Source organism: Rhinoraja longicauda, chromosome 6 (genome assembly GCF_053455715.1).
Source record: "Rhinoraja longicauda isolate Sanriku21f chromosome 6, sRhiLon1.1, whole genome shotgun sequence".
Classification (NCBI taxonomy): Eukaryota; Metazoa; Chordata; class Chondrichthyes; order Rajiformes; family Arhynchobatidae; genus Rhinoraja; species Rhinoraja longicauda.
In genome coordinates this window covers 54,496,721-54,511,571 of record NC_135958.1, presented here as the reverse complement: position 1 = coordinate 54,511,571, position 14,851 = coordinate 54,496,721, and the positions used below count along the sequence as shown (strand labels likewise).

The window sequence follows — 14,851 nt, the reverse complement described above, 5'->3', positions numbered from 1 at the left end:
ACCCAAAACATCACCGATACATGTTCTCCGGAGATGCTGCCTGACCTGACTGAGTTACATCAGCACTTTGTGTCTTCTTTTGTAAATCAGCATCTGCAGTTCCCTGTACCTCAGTTAATACATTGTTACCTTTTGTCAACAGTGCCATTGTTTGTGGGCTCTACCTTTGTCAGTTTCCCAGGGTGGTGTCGGTCTCTGATGAAGCTTGCTGCCTTTTTGAGGCAGCGACTCCTGTAGATCCCGTCGATGAAGGGTTGGTCAGTACCCGTGATGGACTGGGCAGTGTTCGCCATTTTTTGAAATCCTCTTCGTTCCTGCACGTTCGAGTTGCCGAACCAGGCCGTGAGGCAACCAGTCAATGTGCTCTTTACTGTGCACCCGTAGAAGTGCCATCATGGGCAAAGAAGCCCACTCGATTTGTACCCCATTTACTATCCCAAACATCTGTTCTCTCCATCATCGGAACAGGGAGTAAGAGAGTAATCGATGAACAGCATGAACTCGGTGGGCCGAAAGGTCTGTATCCATGCTGTATCTTTCATAAGTTCAGAGGTGATAGGAGCAGCAGTAGGCTATTCGTCCCATCAAGTCTACTCCACCATTCTATCATGGCTGATCTATCTTTCCCCCTCAACCCCATTCTCCCCATAACCCTTGACACCCTTACTAATCAAGAATCTGTCAATCTCCCACTTAAAAATACCCAATGACGTGGCCTCTACAGCCGTTTGTGGCAATGAATTGCACAGATTCATCACCCTCTGACTAAAGAAATTCCTCCTCATTTCCTTTCCAAAGGTACGTCCTTTTATTCTCAGGCGTACACATGAGTTTTATTCCAGATGAGGAATTAGATGGGATCATGAACAGATGAAGACTGAGGTGAAGGCTCAATGAAAGGTTTGGTCCTTTGGTGACTGGAAGAATGATCACATTACTCGATTAGTTGGATGGTTTACATATTGTTTTGAAGAACTCTATGGGAAAAAGTGCACACATTAAGAAACAGAGTAGACACAAAATGCTGGAGTAACTCAGCGGGTCAGGCAGCATCTCACTGCCAGGCCCCAAGTGGTCAGGATGGGGGAACACACATCTAGCTCCCTCACCCTGAACATAGGACCCCCCAGGGCTGCGTCCTTAACCCCCTACTGTACTCCCTGTACACACATGACTGTAGGGCCAGGTTCAGCTCAAACTCCATCATCAAGTTTGCTGATGACACTGTGGTGGTGGGCCGGATCTCCAACAACGATGAGAAGGCCTACCGGGAGGAGGTGGCTGATCTGGCACTCTGGTGTCAGGACAATAGCCTCCTCTTGAATGTCACTAAAACAAAGGAGCTGATTGTGGACTTCAGAAGGGCTAAACATCCAAGGACGTACACGCCACTGGAGATAAATGGGTCTATTGTGGATAGGGTGAGCAGTTTCAAATACTTGGGAGTTCGCATCGCAGAGGATCTGACGTGGGCAACGCACATTGCCGCACTGGTGGGTAAGGCTAAGCAGCGCCTTTACCACCTTAGACAACTGAGGAAATTCAGAGTGTCGCTGAGGATCCTTCATTGCTTCTACTCTGGGGCTGTAGAGAGCATCCTGTCCGGCAACATTACAGTCTGGTTTGGGAACAGCTCTGCCCAGGACAGGATGGCCCTGCAGAGAGTAGTGCGTTCGGCAGAACGCACCATGGGAACTACACTCGTCCCCCTGCAGGACCTATACATCAGGAGGTGCAGATCCAGAGCAAGCAAGATCATGAGGGACCCCTGCCACCCCAGTAACGGACTGTTCCAGATGCTACGGTCAGGCAAACGCCTCCGCTGTCACGCTGTGAAAACGGAGAGGATGAGACGGAGCTTCTTCCCACAGGCCATCAGGACTGTAAACTTTGATAACCCCAGAGACTAAATTTTTGTCGACACTTTTTGTGCTATGTTTAGTAACTTATTAACTTTATTTATATGCTGTAACTGTAATTATTTTTGTGCACAACCCGCAGGCATTGCCACTTTCATTTCACTGCACATCGAGTATGTGTATGTGACAAATAAATTTGACTTGACTTGACTTGAAGGAATGGGTGACGTTTCGGGTCGAAACGTCACCCATTCCTTCTCTCCCGAGATGCTGCCTGACCCGTTGAGTTACTCCAGCATTTTGTGTGTACCTTCGATTTAAACAAGCATGTACCTTCGTACATGTGTGTGTACCTTCGATTTAAACAAGTATTCTGTTTCCTACACAAGAAACAGAATACATCCATTTATCGTGTTGGTGGAGACACAACTCACTCTACTACCAGATTAGAATTATTTGACAACTATTTATCAACAAGCAGATATTTAAAGAGAGACAGAAGGAACTTTACAGCTGCTTTAGATTTTAGACTGAGTCCACACCAACCATCAATCAACCATCCACTAGTTCTCTGTCCTACACACTAGGGGCAATTTACAGAAGTCAATTAGACTTTAGACTTTAGAGATACAGCGCAGAAACAGGCCCTTCGGCCCACTGAGTCCGCACTGACCAGCGATCACCGCATACACTAGCACTATCCTACACAGTAGGGACAATTTACAATTTTTACTGAAGCCAATTAACCTACAAAACTGCACGTCTTTGGAGCGTGGGAGTAAACTGGGGCACTCAGAGAAAATCTATGTGCCCACGGGGAGAATGTACAAACTCCATACAGCACCCGTAGTCAGGGTTGAACCCGGGTCTCTGGCGCTGTAAGGCAGCGACTCTACCACTGTGCCACTGCGCCGCCTCATGCAGGTTTACAAAGAAAGACACAAAGTGCTGGAGTAACTCAGCGGGTCAGACAGTATCTATGGAGAACATAGAGATGTGATGTTTTGCGTGGGTCCCTTCTTCAGACTTTGATATTTTCCTTTAGGGATGGATTTCAGTGAAGCAACCCAAACCCAGGCCCAGGAAGGGAAAAGATACCTGCACTGGTGGTGTGAGGAAGCACTGGGATGTGCGAAAGGTCAGAGCCCGGGGAGATCTGGGAAGTTTGGAAGACTTGGCGGCACGGTAGCGCAGCGGTAGAGTTGCTGATTTACAGCGAATGCAGCGCCGGAGACTCAGGTTCGATCCTGACTACGGGTGCTGCACTGTAAGGAGTTTGTACGTTCTCCCCGTGACCTGCGTGGGTTTACTCCGAGATCTTCGGTTTCCTCCCACACTCCAAAGACGTACAGGTATGTAGGTTAATTGGCTGGGTAAATGTAAAAATTGTCCCTAGTGGGTGTAGGATAGTGTTAATGTACGGGGATCACTGGGCGGCACGGACTTGGAGGGCCGAAAAGGCCTGTTTCCGGCTGTATGTATATGATATGATATGATAAGACAGGAGAATATTGAACTGGGAGGGAGAGGCAAGCCAATGAATACATTTAAGCACCAGTATAAATTGGTGCCAAAGATCTTCACTCATTGATCTGGACATTGAAAATGTATTCAAGCTCAATATACATGAAGATGTTAAACCAAAAGAGTTTAAAGTGGATAGTCCAATTTCCTTCTGTTTAATTTAGTTTAGTTTAGTATATTGTCACGTGTACCGAGGTACAGCGAAAAGCTTTTGTTACGTGCCAACCAGTCAGCGGAAAGACAATACATGATTACAATCGAACCATCCACAGTGAACAGATACATGATAAGGGAATAACGTTTAGTGCAAGGTAAAGTCCAGTAAAGTCCGATCAAAGATAGCCCAAGGGTCTCCAATGAGGCAGATATTAGCTCAGGACAGCTCTCTCATTGTAATGGGAATGGGAACTGCAATGGGGAACCTTAAGCGGAACTGTGAACTCACTGTCTGTTTAAAAATAAATAACTGGCAACTCCAGTGGAACGAGCGGGAAGTAGGTAGCTGCAGGTGTGACGTACAGCAGGCAGTTTATCACACAAAGAACAAAGACTATCAACTTTAAAAATTCACCTACAGTATTTCATATGAGGAGGAAGCAAAATTTGCAACAACCTCTGCTTAAGAAGACAGAACTATTTCCCTGCGGGAATGCAGCGAGTGAAAGACAGTGGCATGTAAATTGTGTACGTAAATAAATCAGTGTTTCCAGTGGTGCAGCAAGCCTGATTGACAATGACACCAATTATCCCCACTCTTCTGCTGCGTTTGTGTGCAGTTATATAAAGTAATTAAAACGCAACTGATTTCAAAGAAATCACCTTCAAGAGGGCCGTTCCTCGGCCCTGGATAGTGGTGATAGTGGTGATAGTGGTGATAGTGGTGATAGTGATGATAGTCGTATAAGAAGACTATCAGTCTGAAGAAGGGTCTCGACCCGAAACATCACCCATTCCTTCTCTCCCGAGATGCTGCCTGACCTGCTGAGTTACTCCAGCATTTTGTGAATAAATACCTTCGTGATGATAGTAGTGATGATAGTGAAGGTGACAGTGGTGAGAGTGGTGGTGACAGTGGTGAGAGTGGTGGTGACAGTGGTGAGAGTGGTGGTGATAGTGGTGATATAGTGGTGATAGTGATGGTGATAGTAATGATAGTGATGATTGTGGTGATATAGTAGTGATAGTGATGGTGATAGTGGTGTTAGTGGTGATATAGTGGTGATATAGTGGTGATATAGAGGTGATATAGTGGAGATATTGTGGTGATAGTGGTGATGATGGTGGTGATATAGTGGTGATAGTGGTGATGATGGTGGTGGTGTTGGGGTGTTGGGGTGTTGGTGGTGGTGTTGGGGCCTTGGTGATAGTGGTGTTGGTGGTGGTGTTGGTGTGATAGTGGTGGTGGTGTTGGTGGTGTTGGTGTATGTGGTGGTGTTGGGGCCTTGGTGATAGTGGTGGTGTTGGGGCCTTGGTGATAGTGGTGGTGTTGGGGTGTTGGTGGAGGTGGTGGTGTTAGGGCCTTGGTGATAGTGGTGGTGTTGGGGTGTTGGTGGAGGTGGTGGTGCGTTGCAGGATAGACCAGGGAGGCGGCAGGGCCGGGTGGCGTTGGTAGCCCAGCCTGGCAGTGAAGGTCTGTAAGTCAGTCCGCTACAACCAAAATCTGTTATTATAGAAGTCCGTAACAACGAGGGTTTATTGTACTGTGAAGTTCTTTAAAAAATAAGTTTTTGGGAATTGCAACTATTTACAGAAATAATTACAAGTATGTTAACTCCTGGGAAGTTACTCATTTCTGCCACTCAAAGTAAATGACCAAATTAGCCAGTGGAATCATAAATGCCACTGTCAACATCATGTTAAAGTGCCCTCAGACTGGCACAGCACACAGCACTGCCATCTGTTGGTTAGGTTTGTTATTACAAGACAAACACAGGTAATTATTTTAGGAAGACACAAAATGCTGGAGTAACTCAATGGATCAGGTACCGTGTGTAGGAAGGAACTGCAGATGCTGGTTTAAACCGAAGATAGACATAAAAAGCAGTGAGACAGACAGCATCTCTGGAGAAAAGGAATCGGTGACATTTCAGGTCGAGACCCTTCATCTGAAGAATTCCCATTCCTTTCTTCCAGAGATGCTGTCTGACCCATTCAGTAACTTCAGCTTTATAGGTCAGGTAGCATCCCTGGAGAGCATAGATTAGTGATGTTTCAGGTCGGGACTCTTCTACATCTGCAATTCCTTGTTTCTACAGGTTATTATTTTTATTGTTATAACATGACAAACTTGATTTGTACAGGTAATTCTTTATTGACTTGAGGACTAATTTTTAGAGATACAGCATGGAAACAGGGTCTTCAGCTCATTGAGTCTACACCAATCAGCGACCACTCGTTCACACTAGTTCTATGTTATCCCACTGTCGCATCCACTACCTGCACACTAGCGGCAATTTACAGAGGCCAATTAACATAAAAAATAAGTGCAGGAGTAGGCCATTCGGCCCTTCGAACCATTCAATATGATCATGGCTGATCATCCAAAATCAGTACCCCGTTCCTGCTTTTCCCCATATCCCTTGATTCCTTTAGCCCTAAGAGCTAAATCTAACTCTCTCTTGAAAACATCCAGTGAATTGGCCTCCACTGCCATCTGTGACAGAGAATTCCACAGATTCACAACTCTCTGGGTGAAAAAGTCTGTCCTCATCTCAGTCCTAAATGGCCTTCCCCTTATTCTTAAACTGTGACCCCTGGTTCTGGACTCCCCAACATGGGGAACATTTTTCCTGCATCTAGCCTGTCCAATCCCTTAAGAAAGCTGACCTGAAAAATCAGGCTATTGCCAACTAGAGAGCAGCCCTGAGCTACCATCTACCTTATTGGAGATCCCCAGACTATCTTTAATTTGATTTTGCTGGACTTTATCTTGCACTAACCATTATTCCCTTTATCCTGTAGCTGTACACTGTGGACGGCTTGATTGAAATCATACATAGTCTTTCCACTGACTAAATCGCAAGCAGACTTTCACTGTACCTCGGTACACGCGACAATAAACAAAACTAAATTAAACTACAAACCTGCATGTCTTCGGGATGTGTGCGGAAACACATGCGGTCACAGGGAGAACGTGCAAACTCCACACAGACAGCATCCGAGGTTGGGATCGGATCCGGGTCTCCGGCACTGTGAGGCAGCAACTCTACTGCTGCACCGTTGTGGCACTCTGGGGAAATAGTATTTCCTGCCACCACCACCACCACAATCACTATCACCACTTTCACCAGTATCGTTGCTATCATCACTATCACCACTATCGCCAATATCGGCACTGTCACCACTATCGCCACCACTATCGCTACTATCAGCACTATCGCAACCATCATCACTATCACCACTATCACCATTATCACCACTATCATCACTATCATCACTATCACCATTATCACCACTATCACCATTATTACCACTATCATCACTATCGCCACCACTATCACCACTATCACCACTATCACCAAGATCATCACCAGAGTCTAAAGAATTAGTATTTCCCCAGAAATTGGACAGCACTTTCTTCGTCTGTCATGCTGTCGATCCAGCACATCGTTTGGATGTGAGAAGAGAGAGGAGCACCAAGGAGGAACACATGCGGTCACAGGAAGAATATGAAAACTCCACAGGCAGTACCAAAGGTTGGATTTGGGACATCCTGCAATGCTACTGTGCTGAAAAGTGTGAGTTATCTAAAAGGTTTGTGAACGCAAGTGGTTGTTCCAATTTCTAATCCGAGGTAATTTTACCTGGAAATTATTGTTGATGTGGCTACAATAGGTCAACTAGATTTTGGAAACAAAACTGAGCTTCATGATCCAATTTACATGTAGCTGTATCTACTGAGGAAGTAACATGCATATATATATCCCTAATCTATGCCTGGGCAATAATATCTTACAGTCAACTAAATATTGAAGAAGGGTCTCGACCCAAAACGTCACCCATTCCTTCTATCCAGTGATGCTGCCTGTCCTGCTGAGTTACTCCAGCATTTTGTGTCTATCTTCAGTGTAAACCAGCATCAGCAGTTCCTTCCTACACACAAATACTTTATAAAGTGTTGGCTATCATTGGATGGACATTGGGAGAGAATAGGACTACGTGACAAGACACAATTTCCTATTGGGAACTAGCAGAAGCCCAGTGGGCTAAGAGAACACATTCACTGCTATAACAATGATATGATTCTAGGACTGCAGCCAGGCTTGCAAACCAGGAGAGAACCTTAAATCAGACAATCAGAGAAGATTTACAGGGATGTTGCCAAGACTCGAGGGCCTGAGCTATAGGGCGAGGTTGAGCAGTCTAGAGGCTAGCAGACGTGCACCTGCCAACTAAGATTCCCCATCCATACTAGTCCCACCTGCCTGCGTTTGGCCCATATCCTTCTAAACCTTTTCTCTCCATGTCTTTTAAATATTGTTTTAGTACCACGGTGGCGCAGCGGTAGAGTTTCTGCCTTACAGCGCTTGCAGCAACGGAGACCCGGGTTCAATGCCGACCATGGCTACTGTCTGCACAGAGTTTGTACGTTCTCCCCGTGACCACTTGGGTTTTCTCCAAGATGTTCGGTTTCCTCCCACACTCCAAAGACGTACAGGTATGTAGGTTAATTGGCTTGGTGTATGTGTAAATTGTCCCTAGTGTGTGTAGGATAGTGTTAATCTGCGGGGATCGCTGGTCAGTGTGAACTCGGTGGGCCGAAGGGCCTGTTTCCACGGTGTATGTCTAAACTAAACTAAACTAAACTAAATCTGCTTCAACAACCTCCTCTGGCAGCTTGTTCCATATACTCACCACCCTCTGTGTGGAAAGGGTTGCCACTCAAGTTCCTATTCTTTCCCCTCTCTACTTAAAGCTATGTCCTCTGGTTCTTACTTCCCCTGTGCATCTACCTTTTCTATACCCCTCATGATCTTATACACCTCTATAAGATCATCCTTCATCCTGCTGCACTCCAAGAAACAAAGTCCTAGTCTACCCAACCTCTTCCCTATAGCTCAGGCCCTCAATTCCTGGCAACATCCTCGTAAATCTTCTCTGCACTCTTCCCAGTTCAAAATGATTCACATTATCTTTGTTAAATAATTGTACTAATTAGATTGAGCCCGATCTTCCTGGTGCAATGTCCCATGCCGTGAACAGCTGATCAGTGCCCACTTTTACCAAAACCAAAGAGCCAAGGAGGGAGCGGGCCAGAAGGGGAGGGACCGGGGGTATTGCCTCCAGCGCATTCAAGGTCAGCAGCGGGAGGGATGTTGGTTCACGGGCCAAGACGGTGAGGGCGACAGAGGAGGCCTGCTGCAGCTTGGGCTTACCTAGACCCGGGGCGCTCCAGTACTTCCAGTACGTGGACTGGACATTGGACTTCTCCTTTGTGTGAATAGCACCAAAATATGGCCACCAATGCATGTGTGAGCTATGCAAAAATAATTCCACTGAGCAGCGCATACGTGAAGAACTAAGAACCATTAAAGAACCATTGGTACCAGCACTGTGACCTTAGTGGCAGCGGGTCTTCAGAAGATAACTGAGGAGGTGCCGACACTGAATCAGCTCTGATAGGTTTCAATAGCTGGAAGGCCCTGCCCTTAGCATTTCCAGCTGGAGAAGCTGGGCGATTTTTTAATAGTGCGCATTCACTTCACAGCAACTGAAATTGAAGCATATGATCAAAAAATATTGTAAAAGCATGAAGTTAGTAGTGGAGTCCTAAAAGGACCAGATGAAACTTGATTGAAAGATACAGCATGGAAACAGGCCTTCCGGCCTACCAAGTCCACGCCGACCTTCAACCACTCATTCACACTGGTTCTATGTTATTCCACTTTCACACCCTATCTCTACTCACCAGGGAGAAATTTACAGAGGCTGATTATCCTACACACCCTACATCTTTGGGATGTCGGGGGGAAACCGGAGCACCTGGAGGAAACCCACACGGTCACACAGAGAATATGCAAACTCAACACAGGCAGCACCTGAGGTCAGGATCGAAACCAGGCCTCTGGCGCTGTGATGCAACAGGTCTACCAGCCTATCCTAGGCTGCCTTGGGAGGCAAAGGGAGAGATTGCTGAGGCTCTGGGTGAGATTTTGAAATCTTCACTGGCCACATGAGATACCAAAAGTCTGAGGTGGCAAATGTGGTTCTTATCAAGAAGGGCAGCAGGGAAAAGCCTGATGATGATAGACCTGTGAACCTAATATCAACACATTATCAATTAAAACATCAAATGAAAACAAAATAATTAAATGGGAAATCCCTTTACTATATCTTGATTCAAGTTTAGTTTTCTTGTTTTTAGAGATACAGTATGGAAATGTCGAAGGTATCACAAAATGCTGGAGTAACTCAGCGGGTCAGGCGGCCTCTCAGGAGAGAAGGAATGGGTGACGTTTCGGGTCTCGATCCGAAACGTCACCCATGCCATCTCTCCTGAGATGCTGCCTGACCCGCTGAGTTACTCCAGCATTTAGTGATACCTTCGATTTGTACCACCATCTGCAGTTATTTTCCTACAGTATGGAAACAGGGCCTTTGACCCACTGAGTCCACGCTGACCATCGATCAACTGTTCAGACCGGTTCTAATTAAGCCAACTTTGTTATTCACTTCCTACACACTAGGGGGAATTGACAGAGGCCAATTAACCTACAAAAAACGCATGTCTTGGGATGTGGGAGGAAACCAGAGAACCAAAGGCTGAATGTGTAAACTCCAATCAGACAGCACCTGAGGTCCAGATTGAACTTCCTAGAGTCTGAAGCAGGGCCCCGATCTGATCCATGTCCTCCAGAGATGCTGCCTGATCTGCTGAGTTACTCCAGCACTCTATGATTTTTGTTTTGCTTTTTTTTTAATGTAAACCAGCACCTGCAGTTCATTGTTTCTTCATAACTGGGAAATTAATTGTTTCATGTTTGGAGTTGTCAGTTAATGAGGAAAGAGTGCTGAGGAAATGGGTCTTCACCAGCCTTGAAAGAGTAGGCCAATGGAACACTCCCTTACTTACATTTGCGCATTGAATCACTGAATCACCACAGCAAGGAGACTGTGTTGATCTCATTAAAGAGATCCACATTTGTTCACAGCCATCAGGGCTCCCCGCAATCCACACACTTCAAGAGAAGCTGAAGAGGTACTTCAGATCTGATCAATTACCAGCTTCATTGGAGTAAAACACAACCAAAGCCACATTGCAATCCACCAGGTTCAGGAACAGCTTTTCCCCTCAGGTTGTTCGTCTACTGAACTGCCCCACCTGACTTGGGGGTGGGGGGTTGGGGGGGGGGGGGGGGGATGGTTAGCACTTCACCTAGCACTCTGCACTTTATAATCTCATCTAATGTGCAATTGATAATTTACCTGCTCTCATTGAAGGTTTTAAATTCACCGTTTACATGCTTTAAACTCTAGGTTCAATGCTTTACCTTTTACCGTTTACATGCTTTAATCCCCTGTCTATATGTTTTGCATTTGTATTGCACGATGGCCCCCCATTTCGCCCCATTCGTTGCATGTGCTGTAAGGAACGGAATGACAAATAAATAAATAAAATGAAAAATACATCAACCCAATTGCATCAAGAAGGAAACATCATTCAGCTGATAATAAAAGAGTTTGTCCAAGAAACTGTCAAACAACTTGGACAAGCAGTTTGTGAGAAGGAATTTTAAGTTTTTTGATTATCCCATGAGTTGATTTTAAATCTACAAGGGCAGGACTTAAATGCCACAGGTCTCTTCATTACATCTACTGAGTTGGTGGTAAAAAAGATTGCTCTTGATACCATAGAATTTCAGTTTATAATGGACTTGCAATATATGACTGCACATAGTCTTTTACCCAGAGTTGGGGAATCAAGAATCAGAGGATATAGGTTTAAGATGAGAGAGGAAAGATTTAATAGGAGCCTGAGGGCCAACTTTTTCACACAGAGGGTGGTGGGTATATGAAACGAGCCGCCGGAGGAGGTAGTTGAGGCAGGGACTATAACAACATTTAAAATACATTTGGACTGGTACATGGATAGGAAAGATTTAGAGGGATAATGGGCTAAACGCAGGCAAGTGGGACTAATGTAGATGGGGCATCTTGGTCGACATGGAGAAGTTGGGTCGAAGGACCTATTTCCATGCTGTATGACTCTGTGATTCTATATTAGTCTCTGTTAAAGCACCAACACCAACATTCTTCTCCTCCCGAAAATCATCTGGAGTATTGTGTGCAGTTTTGGTCTCCTAATTTGAGGAAGGACATCCTTGCTATTGAGGCAGTGCAGCGTAGGTTCACGAAGTTATTCTCCGGGATGGCGGGACTGTCATATGAGGAAAGATTGGAAAGACTGGGTTTGTTTTCACTGGAATTTAGAAGGATGAGAGGGGATCTTATTGAAACGTATAAAATTATAAAAGGACTGGACAAGCTAGATGCAGGAAAAATGTTCCCAAAGTTGGGGGAGTCCAGAACCAGGGGCCATTGTCTAAGAATAAAGGGGAGGCCGTTTAAAACTGAGATGAGAAAAAACTTTCCTACCCAAGGGTTATGAGTTTGTGGAATTCTCTGCCACAGAAGGCAGTGGAGGCCAGTTCACTGGATGAATTTAAACGAGAGTTAGATAGGGCTCTAGGGGCTAGCGGAATCAAGGGATATGGGGAGAAGGCAGGCACGGGTTGCTGATTGTGGATGATCAGCCATGATCACGGTGAATGGCGGTTCTGGCATGAAGGGCTCAATGACTTCCTCCTGCACCTATTTTCTATGTTTCTAATACCTCTAAGCTCCACCATGGATCTTAACTCCATCGACGTTCATTGTAATCTTTCGCACACTTCCATAATAACCGGAGTGATTAATATTTTTGTCAAAGTGTACATTTTATTTTTTTTGCTGATATGAAATTGAAACATTTTTTTCCAGAACACATCAAGTTTGCTCTACATGTTGTAATATTTTTTTTAATTTTCAGTTCAGTTTTTCTTCAGGTTTTAGACACAAAACCACGAACGAGGGAATCAGCACTATTTCTGAGACATTGCCACTAAGCCCTCTAATTTCAAGAATTGTAGTTTAAAGCACTATAATTATATATTTTTCAGTGAAACATAATGCATGAAACAAGTGTTTATATAACAGATATATTATGTTCTCTCATAACTCTACACTCTTTTATGATCATTTAAAATATCACTGCGCTCAGCAATGAATTAGATCCTGTACATTAACGAAGGCAATAGCCACATAACCAATTGCCAGTCTAGTCCCATTCCCTTAAATACACAGTATATTTTTTAATACAACATTTACATGGACATTAATAAAATTCTATTCATACAAGGTATTCTGGCATGATAAGAATTAAAAGTTTTACAGCCACAACAATCCATTGTAATAGTCATCATTCACATACAGACTTAAGTACAATCATGACAACTTTCTTCCTCTTTCTCTGGAAAATAAAATTACTTTCAGAATAATTGGCAATTGTCAGGCTCGGTGCCCGTATCAGATAAAAGTTAAACTATGTTGTTGCATGTAACGTATTTTTCCTCTGAATGGTGTAAACATATACTACAATGTGCACAACAGATGCAGAATTATATTTTCTTTTATAATTTATATTACAATGAAAATAAAATCTCATTTTCATGTTGTGTGAAGTGTCTCTTTTGAGAAATAGATTTTCTTTGCTATTCTGCACTGCGAGACTGCAGGGGGGGGGGGTCAAAATCTTTGACTGGCTGGTGTCATGGGTGTGTACAAGAACAGTTCAACTTCTTACTAACAGTGCATGGTGACATCTCCTGAGCGTTCCTTCTCCATCTCCCGGGCACTGAAGATTTCTCCAGACAAGGAAAAATTTTTTTTTCGTTTGTTTGATAATTTCTCTATTCAATAGCAATTTACATGTTGTTTTGGCTCAACTATCTATTCCCTAAGAATCGGCACATTCCAACGTACAGTGGAAAGGGATTTCATCTGTCGATGGAATGACTTATAAACACAAGATTCTGACCTCCTGGCGGCAGAAATGCATTACCTGGGAAGAAGTAAAGGTTTTGCCAAGTGTGGAATCTCGAACTACCATTCCCATTAAGATAATCTCCTTGCATATGGGATGCATAAACACCTAGTCTGAAAGCATTGCTGGTTGATATGGCATTTTTTTATTTATTAGGTATTATAAAATTCTGGAAAAATACAGGAAGCAAATTAAATGTCAGGTTGAAAGGCCAAGTATTTTTTTTCCATAAGAAAAATGATTCAGTAAGTCTAAAATAAAAAGTTTTAAAGAGAAAACATTGATCCCAGACAACAAAATAATGTTTCAATTGCTGACAACCACTACCAAACCAAAACAGATTTATCCATTGCCACAGTTAATGGAAGCAGATTTTCTTGCAGTTATATGTGGAGATCTTGTAGATGTAATGTATGTACAGCCGGAGCCCCACTCATGAAGTGTTCAAATGTCATAGGACAGTACTTTCGGACTCCTCATCGGAATCTGCTCTCACTATAAAGTCTGCAACAGAGTTTGTGCACATTTGGTCTGAAGGTTCAGTGTAGAGTATGTCATACACCTCTCCTGATTGTACAAAAGAGGAATCAGGATTGCCCATATCTGTAAGCAGTGAAAAGAAATGATTCATTAGTTGATACAATTTAATTGTGGCCCTGCACACATATTAAAAGACATTCCATTAAACATCCTTGTTAGTGCCAATAGCTTGTGACGAATAATAGGGATGTCACAATATGGTTATCTGACAATCTCTGTATTGGGTGCATAGTGATTTGAGGACTTTGACCCAACGCCAGCCATTTCAGTCCCTTTCTACCCCAGAGCTGAGAACATTTCAAGATACATATCATTTTATTCTTCTCTGTCAGTTTACTGTGCATTTCTCAGCTACGCATAATCCTATATTATTGTAATATATATATATAAGGTATATTTGTACATAATTGTGTACACAAATAAATTAGCAAGGAAGATTTTCAAGCTAATTAATACTTAAGAGACGATTTAAATAAACCAAATTAAATGAATTCATATGACACCACCACAGTTTTGCTATCACCAATTTCCATTGAAATCTTCTTTCTAATGTAGGTCAAAAAGTGAAACTTAATTATCTTTTCATCCTCGCATTCTATAAGAAATGTGCCAGATTTCTGGAAATGTTGAATCTTAGACCACGGAAGAGGTTCATTGGCCCATTTTACCTCAGTTAATGATGAAAGAGGTGTGTAATTCATTCCAGTCACCCACTGCTCTCTCGTTGCATTGTGCGGTTGAATTCCCTTCCACTTCCCGTCCTAACACTTACTGCCAACCCTGCATTAAAAATGTCCTCTCTTGCCATTTACCTTGAATCTGATCCAAGCTTTCCTGCCAGTAGGGG

The 14,851-nt window shown here is 43.7% G+C and overlaps 1 protein-coding gene across 11 annotated transcripts in view; it reads right to left on the bottom strand.

Moving 5' to 3' along the window:
• Positions 1-12,310: 12,310 nt before the first annotated feature.
• LOC144594466 (rho GTPase-activating protein 44-like) overlaps positions 12,311-14,851 on the bottom strand; it is a 261,024-nt gene continuing 258,483 nt past the window's right edge. For 10 of the 11 annotated variants that reach the window (XM_078400964.1, XM_078400970.1, XM_078400973.1 and 7 more), the window contains one exon: positions 12,311-14,067. In XM_078400964.1, coding sequence (XP_078257090.1) covers positions 13,916-14,067 — 152 coding nt within the window. In that variant the 3' untranslated portion in view covers positions 12,311-13,915. The remainder of the gene's footprint in view (positions 14,068-14,851) is intronic. The other variant, XM_078400968.1, reaches the window with a different exon arrangement.